The 23534-nt window shown below is 41.1% G+C and overlaps 2 protein-coding genes across 12 annotated transcripts in view; one reads left to right on the top strand and one right to left on the bottom strand.

Annotated features, from left to right (window-relative positions):
- The first annotated feature begins 304 nt into the window (after positions 1 to 304).
- LOC106566843 (bile acid receptor) lies at positions 305 to 10968 on the top strand. Of its 6 annotated transcripts, none has more exons than XM_014135307.3 (12): positions 387 to 485; positions 3609 to 3678; positions 3845 to 3965; positions 5625 to 5993; positions 6171 to 6311; positions 6614 to 6744; positions 7637 to 7735; positions 7851 to 7950; positions 8395 to 8511; positions 9636 to 9728; positions 10127 to 10240; positions 10453 to 10968. In XM_014135307.3, exons 3-12 carry the CDS (start codon positions 3869 to 3871, stop codon positions 10668 to 10670), a joined length of 1479 nt encoding a protein of 492 aa, XP_013990782.1. In that variant the 5' UTR covers positions 387 to 485; positions 3609 to 3678; positions 3845 to 3868; the 3' UTR covers positions 10671 to 10968. The 6 variants fall into 6 exon arrangements, with proteins under 6 accessions (XP_013990781.1, XP_013990780.1, XP_013990782.1 ...); XM_014135308.3 differs by having other exon boundaries at positions 3824 to 3965; XM_014135306.3 differs by lacking the exon at positions 3609 to 3678 and having other exon boundaries at positions 305 to 485.
- Positions 10969 to 11323: 355 nt separating this feature from the next.
- The window catches only part of LOC106566841 (plasma membrane calcium-transporting ATPase 3), a 34667-nt gene continuing 22456 nt past the window's right edge, over positions 11324 to 23534 (bottom strand). For 3 of the 6 annotated variants that reach the window (XM_014135298.3, XM_014135300.3, XM_014135299.3), the window contains 5 exons: positions 23261 to 23472; positions 22751 to 22858; positions 21958 to 22140; positions 19655 to 19741; positions 11324 to 13054 (listed from right to left, as the gene is read on the bottom strand). In XM_014135298.3, the coding sequence (XP_013990773.3) occupies positions 12623 to 13054; positions 19655 to 19741; positions 21958 to 22140; positions 22751 to 22858; positions 23261 to 23472 (1022 nt within the window). In that variant the 3' untranslated portion in view covers positions 11324 to 12622. Of the gene's footprint in view, positions 13055 to 13888; positions 19742 to 21957; positions 22141 to 22750; positions 22859 to 23260; positions 23473 to 23534 lie in introns of those variants that run through there. The other 3 variants (XM_014135301.3, XM_014135304.3, XM_082959964.1) reach the window with 2 other exon arrangements.

Genomic DNA, 23534 nt, shown 5'->3' with positions numbered 1-23534 from the left:
TATAATAACATATTGCATAGATACCTGTGCAAAATCTACTTTGAGTGCCCCTTGTCTTCTTGAAAGACATCCATGGTATCTAATATCCTTATCCACCTCATACAATGTTTCTGATATTGGGTCCTAAGCAAGGTAATGTGCATGAGTGAGTGACGGTCTCTTGATTGAGAGGGAAAGTTCGTGTGTGTGTGTGTGTGTGTGTGTGTGTGTGTGTGTGTGTGTGTGTGTGTGTGTGTGTGTGTGTGTGTGTGTGTGTGTGTGTGTGTGTGTGTGTGTGTGTGTGTGTGTGTGTGTGTGTGTGTGTGTGTGTGTGTGTGTGTGTGTGTGTGTGTGTGTGTGTGTGTGTGTGTGTGTGTGTGTGTACGAGTGCATGTTTGGCAAGTGTAGGATGCTAGAGGCTGGACTGCAGTCAACATTACAAATGTAAGGGGAGGAAAAATCAGGAGGCTATCAGAAGTCAACACACGAGGAGAAGACCACCACTGGTGAGCTCATATCACTCTTTTTAATACATTTTACTCGATGAAGAGTATATTTATAATTTTATTTCAAAATGATCCGTTATTCAAACTCTACTATGGACTGTGTATTTGAAAAATGTAGTTTTACTATCATGTTCCTTGTTAATTGTTGATGTGAAGTTGTCTTGTTGATGTGAAGAGTCTTAGCTGTCCTACTTCTCCTGAGTAACCTGCTACCTGATAGATGAAGTGCCAAGGTGCCATAGTGCATCTTATCTTACAGACTTACAGAGAGATTTAAGAAGTTTTAACAGTGTGCTTTGGAAGGGTAATCAACTCCAACTAAGTCTTAATAAAAAATAAAAAATACATTATTGATGCACGCATTAAGGAACTGACATTGGATAGGTTAGAGAGGTTTGGTGGTTACACTTGGACTTTTTAAAATATTTTTGCCACAATGTCGAGCCAGTGTTTTGATTTGATTCTGTGTCCGTTTAGTCATGACAACAGTATCCTAACTCATTTGTGAACATTTTTAAGACCTGCTGTTACAAACAAGTAATAGATAAGGGAAATTAAGTTGGTAGGCTTGCATCTACAGTACGTAGGGGGGAAAAAACTAAAATCTTGATTCCGTGGAATCCATTTCAGAGAGAAACATTTTCTGAAAACTGCAATTGTACTATAGTGAAAATGGCTCAAGCGTTCTAAAGCGACAACAGATAAGCTGAAATCAAAGGCTATCATTGTGTATATTATGTTTGTATGTTCAGTATGTTCAGAGTTCCGGCGCCGACAGAGATGGCCGCCTCGCTTCGCGTTCCTAGAATGTATTTCTAAAACAGATTATAAACTGTTTGGATCTAGTTAGGGCGATAACTTCAAGAGGTGAAAATGTGATGTACTAAGCAAGCATTTATGTTCCTTTTCACATTTCACAACAACGGTCTAGTCAATTCGCATTAACTGTAGTAACATTTAGAGTATTTACAAGTATTTACAAATCATGTGATGTAAATACCCCCCCCCCCCTATTTTAGCACTGGACTTTAACCACAAATCCATCCCCTGGCCCTCCCTGCAAGGCCACTCTAATCTAAGCGTCAGTTTCCTGTTTAAATCAGTAAACACTGTGCTATCTGAGTCAGGCTACCAGCAAACAGTGTGCAGCGATAAAGAGCCAAGCTGGGAAGATGTGCTAGAGGTTTAGAGAAAGAGAGATTTATTGTGTGCTTACAGCCTTCAGTCCAAACGTTGAGTGAATCAAGGGTAAAGTGTTTATCCCACCCTTACCCTCCTTCTCCTCCTCCAGTAAGCTTCCCTTGGGGATGTACATGCTCAGGCCCTTGTCCAACAGTGACAACTGGGCCACACTAGAAGATCCATGGCCACATGTATACACTCCAATAAATTGTCCCCATCACTCATTGTGATGAGGGAAATTAATGAATGCGCAGCCACATCCACTCTAGTGTATGCGTTCCCTCCATTATCATGCTCTCTCACTCTCTTGGAGGTAGAGTACAGTATAAGGGATAGCAAGCTTTGTGAAGACATGACTAATGCAACAATACACATGACAGAGGAATATGACAACAGAAGCCTCTCCTGGGATTTGTTAATGTAATTGTACAATGACAAAGAAATTCAAACAAATGTAATAATGACATAGTGTATTTGGAATTTCTTTCAATCAGGGGCCTTAGCTAGTCAGTTGTGCCTAGGTATCAGATGGAGTGAGATTAGTTGGATCCAAAGACGACACAATGTTAATTTGAGGCGTGTGACGTGTTTGAAGACTATGTTGTTCCAAACAATATGTCCCAAAAATTGGCTAAATCGAAAAGGGTGCTTTGAGATATTCATATGAATATGTTTTATGATGAATAAATCCATGTGATTTTATTTCAGAATCTAGACATACTCCATATTTTCGAGCACACTATAAAGAGGATAATGACACCAAGATATTGTCTGTATCCTCTGCGGTTCAGGGATCATACTGTCTTATAAGAGGCCATGCATTGGTCTTAAAAGGGTTTCAAATATTTTTGGGCCTTCCTGGCTTGGAATCGCCCATTAGAGATGAACAGAGGACTGCATGCCCGATCATGAATTAGTGAAACATAACTAAATAGTCACCATAACTATTATCACTGTTAATACTCAATGTTATGCATGTGTGCATACTGTAAATATGCATCCTACCTATGGTGTACCTTCTCCTTTGCACTGCTTGCTCAGCACAGACGCTCAGCACGTGGGGTAGATAATTGAATGAAATGCTGCTCGTTGGTCGGCTTGGTTCACAAACAGGCCAGTGTAATTAGACAGTTGAGGAATGGGGTCAGGGTGGGAAGGACACCATTAGTTTGCTAGAATCATGCTACATGTCAAACCCCATCAGGGAGAGGTTAGGGCAAATCTAGGGTCTTCTCTCTTTCGCCAGGGCTCGACATGACCCAGTCAACTTTGGAGGGGGGGGGGAGAGTTTCCCAAACTCAAAACCTGACTAGTGTCAAATATTAACTGCAACACAAACAGAGCAAACAGAATCAGAGTAAACACTCCCTGGGGGCCTCAAAGATGAGCTTTCACACACACACGCTCTTACAACACACACTCTTACAACACACACACATGTACACACATATCCACGTACATTTACTCTCAGACACATACACTCTATTGTGTTCACATGCACACTCGTACAACAAGCATGCACACCCACACACACACACACTACTTACCCAGGAAGAGTAACTACAGCATACTAATAGTATATAGTGTAGATGGGGAAGAGTATTTAAGGTATCAAGATGTTTATGGAAAATATAATAAATATTATAAAGATTGACCACTGGTCATGTCCAGTGATGTTGGTACAGAGACAAGATTGCGGTGAGTTGCCAGCTCCAGCTAACTCATTGTTCCCACTCTGTGAACTCCTGGTCCATGGTGGGGTGGGATCCATCCACCCATGCCAAACCTAAGCTCCCCACCAGGGACAGGCCCCCATATGACAGGACCTCTCTCTTTCCTCTGAACTCCAAGCCAGGACAGCTGTTTGGACATAAGTCCAATCTCTCTCTTCTTCTCACACTCTCCTCTCTGTCCCTTGTCTCCCCCTGATGCCTCCCAAAGGAGCAGAGATCCATCGCACTGCCACAGACTTCAGCTGCACGCCTTCACTGTGGACAAGAGTAACCTTTAGGTTTGCATCTCAGAGGGTAGCTTAAAATAGGCAATGATATCACAGCTAGGAGACTGAGGAGACCTGTCGTCAGCATGGATATAAAGAAATGTTTGGAGAGTTGCAGATTCCTCAGATGTGTGGTTCCCCGTATGTGTGTTGATAGATTAAGCGGGTGTTCCTACAGACTGACTGTGGATCAGCTGTCCAGATGAGAGAGTGGAGTGAGTCGGAGATGACCATGTCTGCCGGTGGTTACCTCTCTGCCTCTGATGGATATGGCATCACCGAGCCTCTGCAGTACTACGGTGAGGGACTCTTTTTATCTGGACTCTGCAATTATACTAAAGCAATCTAGTCCGATTTGATGGTGTGCTGATCCAAACACAATGTATCCTGATACATACTCTGTAATTGTATGGTGATGACCTAATCAAATCAAAATGTCATGATTATACATTTATATTTTATTTATATTATATGTTTATGCTTCCTTTGTTCTGCTTTAGTTTGTGTGTTGCTTTTCTGTTATCATTTGTAGTGCCATAGGCCTGTAGATTAGAGGGGGAGACTTGCAAGAATACATAAAGTGTGGGCGTAACCTTATACATTTAGAAACAACTGTTTTTATAAAAAAAATCTGAATGGAAAAATACTTACAGGATAGCCTGCCACATTTCCAGTACACAGGATGTTAGCTAACAAAGAATTTGCATTGGAACTAGGGCCTATTTATAATGGTTGCAGTGGAGTGTTGTGACCTAACCCTAATTATGTGGCTTCTTCACATTGTGGTCCTCTCCTCTCCTGGCTGAGGGGTGGATATGATATGGCTACATAATGGGGGGTAGCGTTAGTGTGCGTGGGACAGAGGGAGGGAGGCCTGGGTGTTTACATAGTGCTGAAACGGTTTACAAACAGAGCTCACCACAGCGTTGTCACGCAAGCACGAACTCAGTACTGACTTCCATCCTCGCCAGGACAGGAAACATCTGTGAGACGTAGAGGAAAGACGGGATGAGTGAGGAAAGTGGTGATGGAGAGAAAGAGAGAGAGAAGGATAGAGGGGAGGAAAAATAGAGAGAGTCAAGGTTCTAGAAGAGAAGGGGTGAGGCGGGTTGTGGCTGAGGATAGGGTGAGTGTTGTTGTTCAGAAAGGAAGGGTCATAGGTTGGATTCCAGAGGTCACTGTGGTGTTCAGTACATCTCAGGACATCTTAAGAGCTCATAGCGATGGATGAATATCCAGGCTGATATGGTATGAAGACACTCGATGTGCACCTGAGTACAATGTAACTTATACATCCAGTACTATTGATGCATTTTGAGAAAGGATGGACATTAATCATTCCATTTTTTTTGTGCTTAAAATAAATAACTTCTCATTATTTCAGTTCTTATCTGAACTAATAAAACACTAAGAGACTCAGCTTATGGAAGTGGATCCTTCTGATCAGAGTGACTGATTTAGGGCTGATCTGTGACCAGTGGTGACACATGTTCCCTCTGTGGAGACGGGACTTGAATTTGCTAAATGCTTCACCGGTCCCCCCGCTACGCTCATAAGATATCATCAGACACCAATCTACGCGGCAATAAAATACTGAATAAAACTCTATAAAAATATGTAAATGGTAAAATGCCCCTGTAACCTCTTAGCTGCATCCTGTTTCCACAGTCCAAACTGGTTCACAAGGTCTTGCTCTGACGTTTTTTTATTATGTCCCATAGGACCAATAAAAGACATTAAGTCATGCATGAATCCCGTAAGATGGTGGACAAGGATCACATTCTTGTGATGCACTTTGACTTGAAACCAGTGTGACTGGGATAATGGCTCTGGTGGACCCTCTTTGCTAGCCACTAGATGTTCCCAGGTCCACCCATGTGGGGCACTTAAACTTAACCGGTGGGTTCAGGATCAAAGCACCAAATCCATTTATTTTGTGTTGTTTCCTCATCACACAGATGTGCTGGGGGACCCTTTGGGCTACCCTTTCCAGGAACCAGACCTACAGGGCCTAGCCTTCAGCCAGCAGCAGTACAGCCCCATCAATGTGCAGTTCTCCGTCTATGGACCGCCGTCCTCCCAGCCCTTCCACCCACCTTCCACCCACCCCTACAGCCCCCACTGCCTGGACACTCCCTGCGAGCCCAGCCCGGAGCCCCAGTGTGGAAGCCTGGGGAAGGGGCGAGGTGGGGGAGGTTTGTCCCTGGTCAAGAGGACCAGGCTGGGTCCGGGAGGAAGGGTCAGGGGCCAGGATGAGCTGTGTGTGGTGTGTGGGGACAAAGCCTCTGGCTACCACTACAACGCCCTCACCTGTGAAGGCTGCAAAGGTAGGGGAGGCAGTGTTTATGTCAAAGTTTACAACAACATTTGTGGGGTCAACCTGAAAGTTTATCACAGAGCCCGTCACTTCCGGTATCTGTCTGAATATGGGGTTTGAATTTAAATTAAAAAAACTTTCATTGAAATGGACCCCAACTAGAGGTGGTTATACTCCTGTGTTTCAGGTTTCTTCCGAAGGAGTGTGACGAAGAAAGCAGTGTACCGGTGTAAAAGTGGCGGAGGCTGTGAGATGGACATGTACATGCGGAGAAAGTGCCAGGACTGCCGTCTACAGAAATGTCGTGCTGTGGGCATGCTGGCTGAATGTGAGGGGAACATACCATATCAAAAAGTCTGTAGGGATATTTGAAACTGTATTTAGCTGAAAGCAATGTCAATAATTTGAAGAGAGGCAGAGTAAGCTAACAATAAGATCTTGAATCTTGAATCTTCATATCTCCAATTTATAGCCAGGCGGACTTCATTTAATTGCTAAGACAACCAAAATACCTTGTACAGGGATCCCTTGGGAAAATGTGTATGATCTCAATACCCTTGTATAAATAAACAATAAGTAAATAAAATATATTTGCCTATGTGAGTCTGACAGAGGCAGTTGTGTTGCCAGGTCTGCTGACGGAGGTGCAGTGCCAGTCCAAGAGGCTGAGGAAGGGGACCAAACACAGAGGAGGAGGGCCTGAGGAGGAGGAGAACATGGGGAGCAGGCGAGTCAGCTCCACCAGCAGGCTACCAGGACAGGTACATCACTTTTTCCTTTCCTCCTACATTCAAACCTTCTCCTCTAGTTTTCTGACCTTTCGCTATTGTGTTAACTTTCTTGGATATTCTGAATGGCAAGGACATTGTAGCTTGACGCTTTTTGAAAGATACCCCAAGATCAAATATCCAAGGGTCTAGATAGTTACAGACCCTTGGATGATCATCTTGTCAGATGTATTGTATCAGTGGAGAACCACAGATCTGTTCCTTACTTTTGTTCATAGGCTCTCTCCCAGTTCATAGTTCATAGGATCTCTCCCAGATCACTTTCTTGGATTTCCTGTTTAAGTTCTGGGACCATCAGGGGGATGTCCCAGATCAATTTTTTTTAACATTGCATAGGTCTTTGGAATGGCCTCTTAATAGTAGGCTGGACCAGTAGCCTGTAACACTTTTGATTGATTTCTTATTGGGGTGCCCTGTAATACGACCCTGCTTATACTCCAAGTCTGTGTCAGAATGGTCCCACTGGACAAACAATGGTTGAATCAACGTTGTTTCCACTTAATTTCAACCAAAAAACATTCAATGTGATGACGATAAATCAGTGTGGAAAACTGGGGCATATTTATTACGGAAACAGTTTACCGTTTAAGAACCCAACGGAAGCCAATAGAGCAAAACAAGAGTTTATATTAGACAAATTCAGGTAGGTCCCTCCCTGTTTCGTTCCTTTTGCTTCTGTTTAAGAAACGTTTTGCAACAGACTCGCATAATGTGTCCTAAATCCAATGACATGGTGACATATTTTTTTTTACAACTCATCCAAATGTATATCAAAACTAGACGTTGAACTGACGTCTGTACCCAGTGGGGTAATTTCACTCAGCCATCAAATGATCTGTTTGTAATGAATTTTTTCCTGTAACAGGTAGTGTCTGCAAATTTGTCAGTAGAACAGAAGCATGTGCTGGACAGGATGGTGGAGGCTCATCGGCAGTACAGTGCGCAGGACACTACACACTGTAGGGTGGGTCGCTGATAAGAATAGTAATTCTGTTATCTGTGGATTGAGATTTTAAAGATATGTTGTCATTTTTCTACTAATCTCATTGAGAGCTTATTCAGGCAGTTTCTTTCTGCAGGTGTTTGAGTGGACTTGTACAGAGGTTGGTGGAGACAGACTAACAGACATGGCATGCCCTCCCTCTCAGAGGCTGCTGCAGTTCGCCAAGAGTGTACCTGGTGAGTTGGGCCACACCTCATACATAAGCTTTCTCTCCTTGTTTCTGCAGTGATATGGAAAGCAAATACCTGCTAAGCTTACACAATGTTGCTTTCACCTACCATATGTTTTCATATCAAAATCAAAATCAAAAGGGCTCCCGAGTGGCGTGGCGGTCTAAGGCACTGCAGCTCAGTGCTAGAGGTGTCACTACAGACCCTGGTTCGATTCCAGGCTGTGTCACAACCGGCAGTGATTGGGAGTCCCATAGGGCGGTGCACAATTTGCCCAGCGTTGTCCGGGTTAGGGTTTGGCCGAGGTAGGCCGTCATTGTAAATAAGAATTTGTTCATAACTGACTGGCCTAGTTAAATAAACAATAAATAAAACAGCCCTGTTTCTCTTTCTGAGGCCACTCTGTGTCTGATACCTCCTGTAGTGTAAACTAATCTGGTGTCCATGTAGGCTTTGAGCTCCTGGACTGCTCGGACCAGACCACCCTCCTCTCTAGTTCATCTGTGGAAGTCATGTTTCTGCTATCAGCTCAGCAGTTCACACAGAACCCAGCAGCCTCTAGCCCAGGTATTGACACCACCACACCACCATGAGGTTTGTGGGTGTCTGACTCATTTGTCCTGGCTCCATTTCAGCATGCTACACTGTACAATTACAAGAGTTCATTTAACTCCCTTGGAGTCACATTCAACACCATTTGGGGGTTAATGGTTCCAACCAGATTTTTTGTTAAAACCAACCTGGTCATGGGGTAGATGACAATTGTTTTGTACATGTCCACTAAATAGAGTACATATCCAATCACATTAAACTCTCAGAGTTGATTAAATGTAACTACATGCCATGTCACACTTTTATGTGTTTTAAATTAACAATCAACTCCATCAGAGTACATTACTCTAGCAGTTCACTACCTTTTACTGTAGGGTGTAAAGCCTTATTTGCATATTTCCCAGTGTGCCTTTAGAGTAAATGATTACGTTATGCTGGCTTGCTAAGTGATGTCTAGTGATCTCTAGCAAGGCTATCCAACAATTTGATCTTTTCATCACCCGCAACCTGCATTCAGAATGATTGTCAGAGTAAAGACTGAGTATATTGAGAACACCTAGATCACCTAAACTGGAACAACCATCTCAGTAACCTCTTACGGATTAGATTTGTTTATAAAACTGTAAGTTATGTATCTTTGTGTAGCATAAGATCAATAACAATCAAAGTACATGCGAAAACACAGATATTGAAATAAATAATTCTAAAAATCAACCCGCAACAGAGCATGCTGGGAAATATAATGAAGCCCCCCCCCCCCCGTGAGAGTTAATGGAAATGAACACTGCTGAATCAACTCTGAAAATGTGGTAAAAAAAAAACGAGGTAGAAAACTTTAACAGTGAATATAGCACTTCTTGCACTGTACTCCAAAGCAATGTAAGGGGGCTGTGGATCCTCCATAGATATCAATCCCTCTCTCTGGTTACTCTTAATGAAGTTAAAAGTACACATCCAAATGAACACCAGTTATCACTCCAGGGAGCAAATCACTCTGTTGAGGGTTAAGATAACTCCAGTGAACACTATGATTCCAACTCTCCTTGATTTACTGTGTACTAAAGAGGTAGGAGCTAGTGATGGAAATGGAACCGGGCCGATTTTGCCAGAGAGCTCATTGTTTTATTTTATTTTACAAGCACTACAACCTTTCAACATCTCAACTCATCATTGGCTGAAAACCTTAGAGTCCAAAGAAAACATTCATAGTGGGACCGGCCCTGTAAACTCAGGTAAGGCACACTGTCCTATCTAAATACAGTAAACTCACCACCATAGTATCCCATTTTACGAGCTTTATTTACAGTACTATTTGAAGAGAGGTTCAAGTTAAAGGGATAAAATCGATTTTAGTTTTTGACATTTAATCTTATTTTCCACTAGTATTGTTACAGGCTTTAAAAATCCTAGCCTGAGAATCTGGACTTTGATAAATAACAGGCAAAAAAACCTAAAAACTGTTTGGATGAAACCACAACACCCCAGGTGGGTCGAAAATATGCTATAATTTCAAAATAGTGAACTATCCCTTTAAAGATATTAAAATGAAGCGTACAGTGAATAATAAGGGAAATTGGGTTTTGTCCTGTTTCCTTCCATGTTGAGTCTTAGGTAGTGTGTCTGTGTGCAGGAGTCAATGAGGACCTGCTAGGACCGGTGCTCAACTTCTTCCACAGCATGGCTGCATTGGGGGTGACGGAGGCTGAATATGCCCTGCTCACTGCTACAGCACTGCTATGCTCAGGTGACTGGCTCTCTATGCCTGACACATTACTGTATGAAAGGCTAAATGTATTTGTTAATTTATTTTAAATACTATAACACAAGATATTTAGTTGATAAAGACACACTTTTTATTGACTTATCATTTTCCTCCAAGAGTGTCTGAATATCTCCTCTAGCTTGGCCAGATAGTGACGACCAACTCTATGTCGTTCTGTCATCTGGCTCTGTTAGCAGACGAAGCGTTGCTGCGGGCGGTGGCGTGTGTGGAGAGCTTACAGGAGCTGACCATGGAGCTTCTGTCCAGGGTGTGCGGAGCCCGGTATGGAGCCCAGGGCCCTCAGGGAGCCCAGCGCTTCGCTCGCCTGCTGGGGAGACTCACAGAGCTGCGCACGCTACGACACAACCACCTCACCCTGCTCCGACAGCAGCTCTGGGACAGTCAGCCTTGAGACAGACACTGAGTACGAAGAACAGAGATAGAACAGAGAGACAGAGACACAAACAAATGGTTTAAACAATCTACATTTTGGCTTAATGTTCAATGATTTATCAAGTTTGTACCAAACAATTTAAGGTAACACTATTGGCCATTTAGGATTATTATGTTTATAATGAAAAATACCAATACCATTCTTCTAAGTGATTGGTTTCTATTGTAAAGTTTGAATCACCGACCAGTATGAAACCAACGTGAGTTTTGCTATATGGAGAACACAGATTAAGGTATTAAAAAAGTATTTTATCATACCTTGGCAGTCATCCTGTTTGTGTTGTTTTCATGGTGAAGCGGAATCAACCACCTGGTCATTATACTGCCACACAGTGCTCTGGTAGGTCTGTTACAGTGTTCTCTTGGACTTTAAAGAGGAAGTTTGTTAAAATAAATGTTCATGAATTTACACTTACCTAGGATGTTGTGGGTTGACAGTAGTAGCTTGGCAGACTAGTGCAAAACAGCATTGGCATCAATTGTGGCTCACATCAGAAACAATGTTAATACACCTTACAGATACCTCAGTTGTCCAACTTCTATTGTAACCACATCACTCCCTGCGAACATACACTGTGATATAAGGAATTATTTCTCATGGTTGCTGAAATATAAACTTTCAGACGGCTTTAATAAGTTCTCCACAAAGCTGGGAGACATCCTATTTGCATCATTCAAAAAACTAAAATGTTCTTAAAACAATGTAGTGTAGAAGCGTAAGTAAAACGTAAAAGTAAAGATGTATTCAATGGATATCTATCTGTGCCCCTGTGAAAGCTGTCACTATTGATCACAGTTGACAGCATTAAAGCATAGTCGAGTAGAAATACATACAACATACACTCTGATATTGTTTCATAGATTCTAAAGTACATAAAGTAATAATTTCATTTTCATTTTATGTTATGAAAAACCAAAATAAAGAGAATGAACAGGGATTAATAAAATAATCACTTAAATAAATTCCTTTAATCTTTATGCGCAACTTAATATTTTGAATACTCAGTTAAGTTGTCCCCTCTGTTCATGGTAGTGTCCAAATGAATAACTTAATTCAAGACATATCTACATGAAGAGAAGAACCAAAACCATGAGTACTACTTTTAATTTGTGACTTTGTTTTAATAGCAGATGTACTATATTGTTACCTTTTTGTGTTTTGAAGTTGTTGTATGTGTTTATAAATGTATTTCTATAGTTATATTTCTTTTTTTCTTTTTCAAGACATACACAACACATGTAAACACAGAAAAGGAAAAGAAGGACATGACCAGAAGGAGTATATAAAAACAGAAATACAAGGAGACAAATACAGCAGTTAAGCAAACAAACAATACACACAAACATACATCATACATACATACATGGATAGATAAAGCTAATCAATGAAGCATCATTAACTGGAATATAATAATTGTAGTAGTAATTGCAGTAGTAATAACAACAGTAATAATTTGGACAATAATATTTTTAAAAAGCCGAATGAATTAACCCCATTTCACTTTCCATTGAGTCTTTCATCATTTCAATCAAAAGGAAAATAATCAATTCCAGTTCATTCTTGTCTCTACTACACCAATCACTCCTCTATTGCGTGCCTAGATATACATTTCAAAAGTGTCTTTATCAGAGTCTGGTGGGGTTAGCATCGTTGGACTGTGGAGCTTTTTGAGAGGATTTGAGAGTGCTTTGAAGCAGAGAGTGCAGGCTAAAAGCAGTGGCTGTGGGGGGAAAGGTCGGGCAACGAAACAATCCATAAAACCATCGGTCTATACAATGTCATTTCCAGGTAATGCTTTCTCTTTCCGTGTCCAGTTCATCTTCATTCCCTCTTTGTTGGGTTACATCCATGTCCATCAACGTCATTGGTGTTTCCTCTCCCTTCTTATCAACCATGTCCCCAGATCGTAGTTATAAACAGGTCTCCACGTTGTGCAATGGGCTGGCGGGGCGGCAGAGAGAAGCAGCTGGTAGTCTTGCATCTTTTGGGGTCAGATGATCTCCATTCTCAGCAGCAGCAGTGGCGTTGTTGTTGCAGTTGAGTGTAACGGGGAGGCTCTGCTGGCGGTAGGGGGCGGGACGGGAGGCGGAGCGGTGGCGAGAGGGTGGCTGAGGGGGCTTGGCAAGGGGAGGAGCTTGACGAAGAGCCAGGCGAACGTTGTTGCAGTCTGAGCGCTCTGATTCTTCGGTTTCAATGTCTGTCTCGTCAATCAAGGGGATGTTGTGGACCGAGTCATTGATGAGAAATTCCGGGTGTGCCATGAAGTCGTGGATGGAGTTCTTGGATTCCGGCTTCTCAATGCCATCATAAAGTGGACTACGGAATGCTTTCACCACTTGGATCTATGTTGAGTTTGGTATAATAATGGTCATACAAGGGGGAAAATGCGGAACGGAAAAGGGAATAGATGGGACAAACAAGTGGAGAGAGATTTAGCATTTAAAAAGCGTCACAGTGGTAGATTTATCTGACTAAACTTACCTGAAAAAGTTGTTATGAAAAGATACAACTTTTGATTCTTCTGAAAATTCCACTTAATGTTAGTTAAATTCTTAGTGAAAAGTTTTATTGTTGTAGGTTTGCCTGGGTATGGGCAGGCGTGCTTCTTTCTGTCCATTGAGGTAATTCCTAGATATTATTTTTTTCCATTTAGGGCAGGGTTTCCCAAACTAGCCCCCCCCCCCCTCCCCCTCCAGGACCGAGTTTGGAAAACCCTGATTTAGGGGACCCCTTTTGTTCAGGAGCATGCCCAGATGCAACATTTCTGTATAGTCTCTTTAAAGGCAATCAATTACCTATGAATTGAAATGCCTCACTGACCGGATTAAGCCTACTGTACTTGTACAATATGTACATGTCCGTTTGGGAATACTCTATAACTTTAAAGCAATTTAGTGGAAGTAAAACAAATAAAAAGGTAACTTAAATAATGAAAAATCAAAGTTGCTGTTGTCAGTTCAATATAAGACATTTTAAATGTATCAAATACTCATTGATGGATGTACAACATTGTCTGACACACACACACGCACACTCACACGCGCACACACATATAGAAACCTTTTTGTACAGAGCTATAAAACGTACATACGGGACAGGTGAAACAACTAGAACACAGAGCATGGGATTGAGACCAGTTTGCAAACCAAACAACAACTGACATGCTGACAGGCTGATCATGTGAGAGCCTCATTTACTGCCATGCTGTAAAAAAAAAACACATTCAATGTGGTCGTGCATGAGATTGTCTTGATGCAGAAGAAAATGCTTATGGGCGCAGTTGAATGAGCTACTGTATCTATTGACTGTTGCAATGTCCAATTAGCCATAATGCTACCTGCTACCAGTAAAGCAAAGGGTAAATCATCCACAATACAGACCAGCCACAGTAATAACAGTGTATGTGAAGTAATCAGTTCAACTTTTTTAAATAATTATTGTAAGTGAAATGTATCTTTCTATTGAATATCTTGAACATGTACTTTGTAAGTTGTTTTGGGTATATCTCAAGTCGGGTGTTTTAGATTTAAGGACATTAATACAGTCAACCAGATCAGTACAAACATGTCAATATAGTAGACAATGGTTGTATTTCATAAGGCACAATAGTCACCACACTGGAATTGCAAGTGTTGTACAACAAATCATTACCTCCAATGTCAGAACAAATGTATCAAAACCTTTTCTCATAGTCACATAATAAGCATGTGAAACATGTATGATATACCACCAGTTTTTCTGTGTCCAGCCACAACTTACACTCTTAGCACATTTTTTTCTATCTAGAACCTAAAAGGGTTCTTCGGCTGTCCTCATAGGAGAACCCTTTGAATAACCCAGTTTGGTTCCAGGTAGAACCCTTATAGTTCCAAGTAGAACCCTTTCCACTGATGGCTCTACAAGGAACCCAAAAGAGTTTGACCTGGAACCAAAAAGGGTGGTACCTAGAACCAAAAAGGGTTCTCCTATGGGGACAGCAAAATAACTATTTTGAAACCCTTGTTTCTAAGAGTGTACCCCTGTCCCTGTACAAAAATAATAACAAATGATGGGTTATTCATCCACTCAAAGTCAGGACCCATTCACACAGAACTCAACATAGGTCTTAAAGGCATTATGGTGAAGTTGACTTTAATATTGTTAATGAGGAAAACATAAATAAGGTGTTCCTGCAATTACTATGACTGGTCCTAAATTGTAAAGAGATGTGCATATTGTGAAGTATAATCAAATCATAATAATACATTCATTCCCACGGAGAATTTGATGTAAAGCAAATAAGTATGTGAACTATTACGTTGCGATGGACACTTCGGGCTGAATCTTAACTTGATACACTACATGACCAAACGTATGTGGACACCTGCTCGTCGAACATCTCATTCCAAAATCATGGCCATTAATATGGAGTTGGCGCCCCTTTGCTACTATAACAGCCTCCACTCTTCTGGGAAAGCTTTCCATTAGATGTTGGAACATTGCTGCGGTGACTTGCTTCCATTCAGCCACAAGAGCATCAGTGAGGTCAGGCACTGATGTTGGGCAATTAAGTCTGGCTCGCAGTTCAATTCATCCCAAAGGTGTTCGATGGGGTTGAGGTTAGGGCTCTGTGCAGGCCAGTCAAGTTCTTCCACACCAATCTCAACAAACTATTTCTGTATGGACCTCGCTTTGGGCACGTGGGCATTGTCATGCTGAAACAGGAAAGAGCCTTCCCCAAACTGTTGCCACAAAGTTGAAAGCACAGAGTCACCTAGAATGTCATTGTATCCTGTAGTGATAAGATTTCCCTTCACTATAACTAAGGGGCCTAGCCTGAACCATGAAAAACAGCCCAGACCATCATTCCTCCTCCACCAAACTTTACAGCTGGTACTATGCATTGGGGCGGGTAGCATTCTCCTGGCATACGCCAAACACAAATTAGTCCATCGGACTGACAGATGGTGAAGTGTGATTCATCACTCCAGAGAACGTGTTTCTAGTGCTTCAGAGTCCAATGGCAGCAAACTTTACACCACTCCAGCCGACGCTTGACATTGCACATGATGATCTTGTGTGCGGCTGCTCGGCCATGGAAACCCATTTTTCTGAAGCTCATGATGAACAGTTCTTGTGCTGAAGTTGCTTCCAGAGGCAGTTTGGAACTCGGTACTGAGAATTTCAACCAAGGACAGACAATTTTTATGCGCTACGCGTTTCAGCACTTGGCGGTGACGTTCTGTGAGTTTGCGTGGCCTACCATTTCGCGGCTGAGCCGTTGTTGCTCCTAGACATTTCCACTTCACAATAACAGCACTTACAGTTGACCGGGGCAGCTCCAGCAGGGCATAAATGTGACGAACTGACTTGCTGGAAAGGTGGCATCCTATGACGGTGCTACGTTGAAAGTCACTGAGCTCTTCAGTAAGGCCATTCTACTGCCAATGTTTGTCTATGGAGATTGCATGGCTGTGTGCTTGCTGTTATACACCTGTCAGCAACGGGTGTGGCTGAAATAGCTGAATCCACTAATTTGAAGGGGTGTCCACATATTTTTGTATATATAGTGTACATGCAAGTAACTCTTGTTTAAATTATACATTGATTTAAAAAGAGGGATTCGCGCGAAAGTCAGAGTTATGGATGAGCATTAGGAATTCTGTTTGCTCAGTGTACTGTACTTCAGCATGCACAAACAATAAGATTTGTTTGTTTATTCCCCCAGCAAGCATAGCCATAAAAAAAAAACATTTCTTCAGCAAGCACATCCAAAAAGACCAACTTTTGTAGCAAGCACAACCAAAAAATACCCATTCTACCTCTGAAAATGACCACAAAGATCTTGGACAAGAAGCGACATGACCCAATAACCATGTTGTGATGAGGGAGTGAGGCAACACAGAGACAAGGTTAAGGTTGACTTGTGCTAATTCTTTTTCTCTCCTAATAGCTGTTTGTTTCCATTAAGTAAATTATTTAGAAAAACAGATCATTCTTAGGTACCCTCTGAATGAATGTCCCCTTGCGGAAGTTGTAAACTTTCGAGTATAGGTCCCACAATGGTCAATACCAAACAGCTGTTGAAAATGAAATATTATTCAAGTCAATGTATTCACTTGGTTTCTTTTAAATGGGCCACCTAACTTTGAGAAAAAAATGAGAATGCCTGTTTTTCTGCGGTGGAGGTTGAATCCCATGGACGCTCCAGACATATTGAATGACACTAGACAAAGGAAGAGAGGATGCTGGAGGGGAGGACAGACAGACAGGTATTAATGATAGTCAAGGTTGGGCTCAATTCATTTCCACTCGGTCAATTCAGGGAACAAAGAGGAAATTAAATTCATGAATTGATAAAACAATTCTCAGTGAAGATAATGGACCATCCATCAATGTACATCAATGTACATTCCATTCCTGAATTGAATTCAGTTGAAATGATCCCAACCCTGACACAACATTTAGGATTTTCTTCATGAGTCCTTTTTCTAAACCAAGACATTCAGCTAGTGATCAAATTAATTTGAGTGTGATTCATAGTCTTCATAAAGCCATGAGAAACATAGGACAGGAGTAAAAACATAGAAACAGAAACATAGGACAAGGAAAACAGATATTGTGGTAATAAACATATAGGTCAGACTCCTAATTTGGGAAGTGTGTTTGGAGTGTTGTACACGTATGGATCTCAAGTTAGGATTCAGCCCATAGAGAGCTACCTATGAACACTGAACTGACAACCACAGCGTCCGGAAAGTAAAGAACATTAAGGGGAAACGATAAGTACCTATAAAGCTGAAGAGCAAAATAATAAGTAAATTACATTGCTTGGATCAACGCAAATTCCTTCTATAGTTAGAGTTAGAAGTTAGAGTTCCTACATTCAGATGTCTACTAATCTTCCTTATAGACAAAGAAATCTGAAGCTGTTTATAAATGAGAAACATAAATAAAGAAGTCCTCAAGGGAAATGATGAGGCAAAATGCACAACAGTTGAGGGACTGTTTTTTTATGTGGGTTGGTTGGCTGAATGCATGGATATTGCATTATACCAATTACACCACATACATCCAAATTAACCTCCTTCAAAGTCGACAGATCAAAGGAAAGAAAAACAGCCAGATCACACCTTTTACACATCGAAATACAATCTAGTCTGATGCGTAATCCTGTCTCTTGCATGGTTTACACCTTGCGCTAACATGTGGGTTTTGTGATCTGATCAATAGGATCACTATCTGATCAATGTTTGTCGTGTCTATACATGGTGTAAAAATGTGTCTCTTATCCGTCAACTGTGTCCACAATTTGACCAGATTTCCTGGTGCCTTCCTGTATGCTAATTATTTGACAGACATTCTTTCACAATAATATGAATTAGTTTATTTTTTAAGATGATTACTGATGCTATAAGTCAATGGTGCTAGCGGTCAATGATTTTAGTGGCCGATATAATGATGATTTAAATGGTTTGACCATCCAGATCTGTTTACACTTGATTGATATCCAGATACAATGGGTCCTTGACTACCACCGGAGGTGCTCAGGAAGATCTAATCACAATCAAATCACAATTAGTCTTTTAATCATCTACACCTGACAAAAAAACACACAAAAAAGTAGGCCAATGTTAGGAAATAGAAAGGAATAAAAATGTCTTCCTTCACGAGATGCAGAACCTACAACGAGAGAGAACGAAAGAAACCAAGTAAAATGAGGGTAGTTATTTGTACAAAGCAACACTGCAGATCCTTATTTGGCAGTCTGATCAAACCTAGGGACAGAGAAATTGTTTTATTGGTAAGGTGACCAAAAACGGATATCTCAGAAATGTCACTGTTGCAGGTTATACTCGAAGGTTTACAACTTTCCAGAAGTGCACACACTGGAAAATACATGTAACTATTTTTCTTTTGTGTGTCCCTTTTTACCTTGGTTTGTCATCTCAGAAATTGGCATGGCTGCGTCATTGTAATGCTCTGAATAAAATGTCGATCTCATTGAAAATAAGGAGCATACAGACAGTCTTCTCTGGGCAGTTTGAAACACAATTGATCACAGACTGTGTCAAGCCAAACAAAGCAGCAAGATAAAGAAATAGATTACGGCCAGGATTAAATCAGATTAAGGGTAACCCGTGTTAGCCGACAAACGCATGGCTCTTGTTCAGGCGGTGTTGGAGGTATGACTGGGGTATGAGCTGTCAAATTAGTAAGCTGCTGCTCTTGTGGTCATTGTCACAACCCACCCCTTCTTTCCCTACCGCATTAGTAGTTCAAAACGGTGATTTAATGTGTAGACTATATCAATGATAAAAAGAATGACACTCAAATGTAAAATCATTCAACGAAATTCATAGCCTACGTTCTCCTTATTTGTGCATTAGAAAAGCATAAATTAGAAAACATTCAGGACTATAAAATGTTCACACATAAAAAAAATATATCACAAAAGTATATTCTTTATGCGTTCATTAAATACTGCTGGCCAGCTAATGATCATGTTTGAAGAAATGAAGTAGTCTATACTGAATTATGAAGACAAACGAGTATGCAGCCTGACTCTCGAACAAGAGTCATGCGGTTGTCGGCTAACACGGTTCTGATTGAATCCTGGACTAAGATCATGAGGTAGTAGTGAAAAGGATGTAAAGAAATATTAAATTAACAACTAATACAACAACAAAAAGTCAAATGAAAAGGTCAGTGGGTCAGGCGCCTCATTTTTGGCTCCCCCACTCCCCAACACACAAACACGCACATAGACAAACACGTATCTTTGATGCTTAATTGCATTTCTGGGCAGGCAAAGGTGCATTTCAACATGCTCATTTTGATGATGGTGAGTGGACTGTTTTTTGTTGTGTGCCGTTAATGGATGGCAGAAACTCACTCCCAGGCGCACCAGTTGCATTGGCAGTGGAGAGAACTACGTGAGTGGGAGTAGAAATATTGGTTACGTCATGGAGTTGGCTGAGAACTGAGGAGCGACGTCGCGCAGCACCCTGAAAGGAACCACTTCTCTTGAAGGTACTCACTACCTCCATCTGTTGGAGAAGAGAGAGAGGATATTAAAGAGAGGACATGACAGTCCTGCAGTAACTCATGTCAGTTGGTAAGGGGCCCTGGGATGCATATTGGAGGGAACCAGCACACAGAATGAATCACGTTTAAAGGGATGGTATAGTAGAACTTGTAGTTTTGTGGAGGTCATGTTCCACTATGGAGGTATCAAAGCATGTATTAGATACAAAAAGGCATTTTAATAGACAATCGTAATCCAATTTTGACCTCTGTTTTTATCAATGATGTTGCCCTCAAAATATGGACTGGTCATTTTTTTCTGTCTCATCTAGATGTTGGTGTGTGTACAAGAAAGACAACAATTACAACTCTTGTCAAATATTTCATATACTTGTTTTTAGGATTGATTAACAATGAACAAAGGATACATCAAAAATAATGACAGAATCTGTAATAATAGCAATGACATGAGGAAGAAGGAGAAAAAGTATTATAGTGAGAAATCTGAACATGCAATGGAATCAAAATTACTCTTATAGGTTACAACAATATAAATAATGATGTTTGTCCTATCGATAAATACAGTGCCTTCAGTAAGTATTCACACACCTTGAAACTTTGTAACACAACACATTTTGTTGTGTTACAAAGTGGGATTAAAATGGATTTAATTGTAATGCTTTGTCATCAATCTACACAAAATACTCTGTAATGTTAAAAGTGGAAGAAAAATGTGAACATTTATACAAAATAAAACACTGAGTCAATACATGTTAGAAACAACTTTGGCAGCGATTGCAGCTGTGAGTCTTTTTGGGTAAGTCTTCAAGAGCATTGCACACCGGGATTGTACAATATTTGCCCATTATTCTTTTCCAAATTCTTCAAGCTCTCTTAAGTTGGCTGTTGATAATTGCTAGACAGACATTTTCAAGTCTTGCCATAGATTTTCAAGCCGATTTAAGTCAAAACTGTAACTTGGCCACTCAGGAACATTCAATGCCGTCTTGGTTAGCAAGTCTCTTGGTTAGATTTGGCCTTGTGATTTAGGTTATTGCCCTGCTGAAAGGTGAATTTGTCTCCCAGTGTCCATTGGAAAGCAGACTGAACCAGGTTTTAGGATTTTGCCTGTGCTTAGGTATATTCTATTTTTGTTTTCAGGACAAAAAGTTTATTTCTTGGCCACATTTACTTAAGTGTCTTGTTGTAAACAGGATGCATGTTTTGTAATATTTTTGATTCTGTACAGGCTTCCTTCTTTTCCCTCTGTCAATTAGGTTAGTATTGTGGCGTAACTACAATGTTGTTGATCCATCCTCAGTTTTCTCCAATCACAACCATTAAACTCTGTAACCGTTTTTAAATCACCACTGGCTTTATGGTGAGATTCCTGAGCGGTTTCCTTCCTCTCCAGGCAACTGGAAAGAAGGTTAGGAAGGATGCCTGTATCTTTGTAGTGACTGGGTGCCCTTCTTTGCAAGGCATTGGAAAACCTCCCTAGTCTTTGTAGTTGAATCTGTGTTTGAAAAATCATTACTTGATTGAGGGACCTTACAGATAATTGTACAGTATGTGTGGATTACAGAGCTGGGGGTAGTCATAAAAAATGATGTTAACCACTATTATTGAACATAATAATATTGAACAGTCCATGCAACTTATGTGATTTGTTAAGCACAATTTTACTGTTGAATTTATTTAGGAGTCCATAACAAAGGGGTTGAATACTTATTGACTCAAAATATTTCAGCTTTTCATTTTTAATTAATACAAAAAAATATATAAAACCAAAATTCCACTTTGACATTATGGGGTATTGTGTGTAGGGAAGACACACAAAATTCAAGCTGTAACACAAAAAAAAATGTGGGAAAAGTAAAGGGGTGTGAATATTTTCTGAAGGTACTGTATAGGAAAACGTCTTTGGTATCTGACAGAATGATCCAAACCTATTGTATTTTAAATAAGATTGCATAAAATATAACTTTTTGGAATGAGAATATTATGTGCATGTTTTACGCTGTTCATATCACTGTGTTCATATCATATAAAAAAACAAGGAATTAATTGTGGTGAAATGAATTAAGGCATCAAAAGGTGAATAAAGAGAGACACAAATCAACAGAGATGAGTCAAACAAGCAAAAAGGCCTGCTCTTCATAGGACAGTACAGTACATACTACAGCCCTTGTTGGAGAAAGACAAGGGACAGGGAATTGTGGAGCCCAATGCACTGTACCTGAGTTTGAATGCGATTGAGGCCCCTGAACCAGAGGATCTGCCCTCGACGCAGCTCCCTCTCGGCATGGTCAATCTCTTGCTCATCATCTGCCATGTCGTCATCAATCATCTCCTCCTTACCGAGCGCATGACCCGCCTCCTTCAGACAGGGCAGGTGGCTGGTGGGTACCGTGGTGATGAGCTGTTTGGGTCAGGGTCAGTGTTAGTTGACAAGGACAAGAACACAACTTGTAAAACAAAGGGTTTCGGTCTGGTGGGTCTTACATGCTGACCAGACGTCTGCGTGCGCCATCGTGCGCATGTTGATTTTGTCCACCAGACACAATCAGGACACGCAGGTTGAAATATCAAAACAAACTCTGAACCAACTATATTAGTTTGGAGACAGGTTGAAAAGCATTAAACATTTATGGCAATTTAGCTAGCTAGCTAGCTTGCTGTTGCTAGCTAATTTGTCCTGGGATATAAACATTGGGTTGTTATTTTACCTGAAATACACAAGGTCCTCTACTCCGACAATTAATCTATAGATAAAAGGGTAAACCAAGTTAATTTCTAGGAATCTCTCCTCCTTCAGGCTTCTTCTTCTTCTGCGTCTTGTGTGGGTGGACAAAAACAACTGCAGTCTGGTCAGCATGTTAGGCACTCCTTCTTGTGTAAAAGCCAACTATGACTAGGTTATGGATATGTGGGTTTGTCTATGTCAAAGACCTTAATTGGTTCTTGACACAAAACCACTTTAGAACCACAGTTTGGGTAACACATTTACACATTAACTCCAGCATAAGTACCTGTCCCCACAGCAGCTCTCCTACTCCCACGAGCAGACACCACAGCCACTGCTCCACATTGAGTGGTGTGCAGCTGAAAGGTTTCCCCCCAAACTGCACAATCACAAACTGTACAGAACAAGACACAGGACGAGAGAGATTTGATCACAAAAAGTGGTTGCCATTGGTCAGCATAACATATCCTGTGAGACAATAATTAAGTAGTAATGATTATTATGTACAGTATATGACATGGTTGAATAACATTACTAGTATTGCTATAATGTAAAGCAAGGATGGGCAACTGGCGGCTTGTGGGCCGCATGCTCCCCTTTTGAAAGCCCTCGGAACTCATGCGGGGTCTGAATTTACTGTTGCGAGTTAGAATAGCAGAGGGGTATGGATATGGGTACGTAGACCTGTGAGCAACTACAGCCCCTCATGATGAGTTCAGATTTTTTGTGGCCATCACCCCCATCAATGTTGCCTATACCTGAACGTATAAGAAGTAAACGCTTATGGTCCTCTTACCTGCATTAAAAAAGTCCCCAGCACAATACTGCAGAAAATAGGGTTGTGGAATATGCCATCAAAAACGTTCCTTTCACCGTGGATCTTGCGGGCATTGATCTCGTTGAACAGTTGCATGAGCACAAAGGTGTTGAAGATGATAGTGTAGTGCTCGGAGGGGGGAGAGTGCAGAGGGGCATTGCGTCCACTATCAATATTGAAGATCTTTTCTCCTGAGATGGAGAGGAACACAAAAAAGATAAGTGGACAATAGAGTCACATGTGGTTAAAGATA

The sequence above is a fragment of the Salmo salar genome, chromosome 13 (genome assembly GCF_965601325.2).
Source record: "Salmo salar chromosome 13, fSalSal1, whole genome shotgun sequence".
In the NCBI taxonomy this organism is placed as follows: Eukaryota; Metazoa; Chordata; class Actinopteri; order Salmoniformes; family Salmonidae; genus Salmo; species Salmo salar.
Note: the sequence above shows the minus strand (reverse complement) of the source record. Positions and strands in the feature narration are given on the sequence as shown.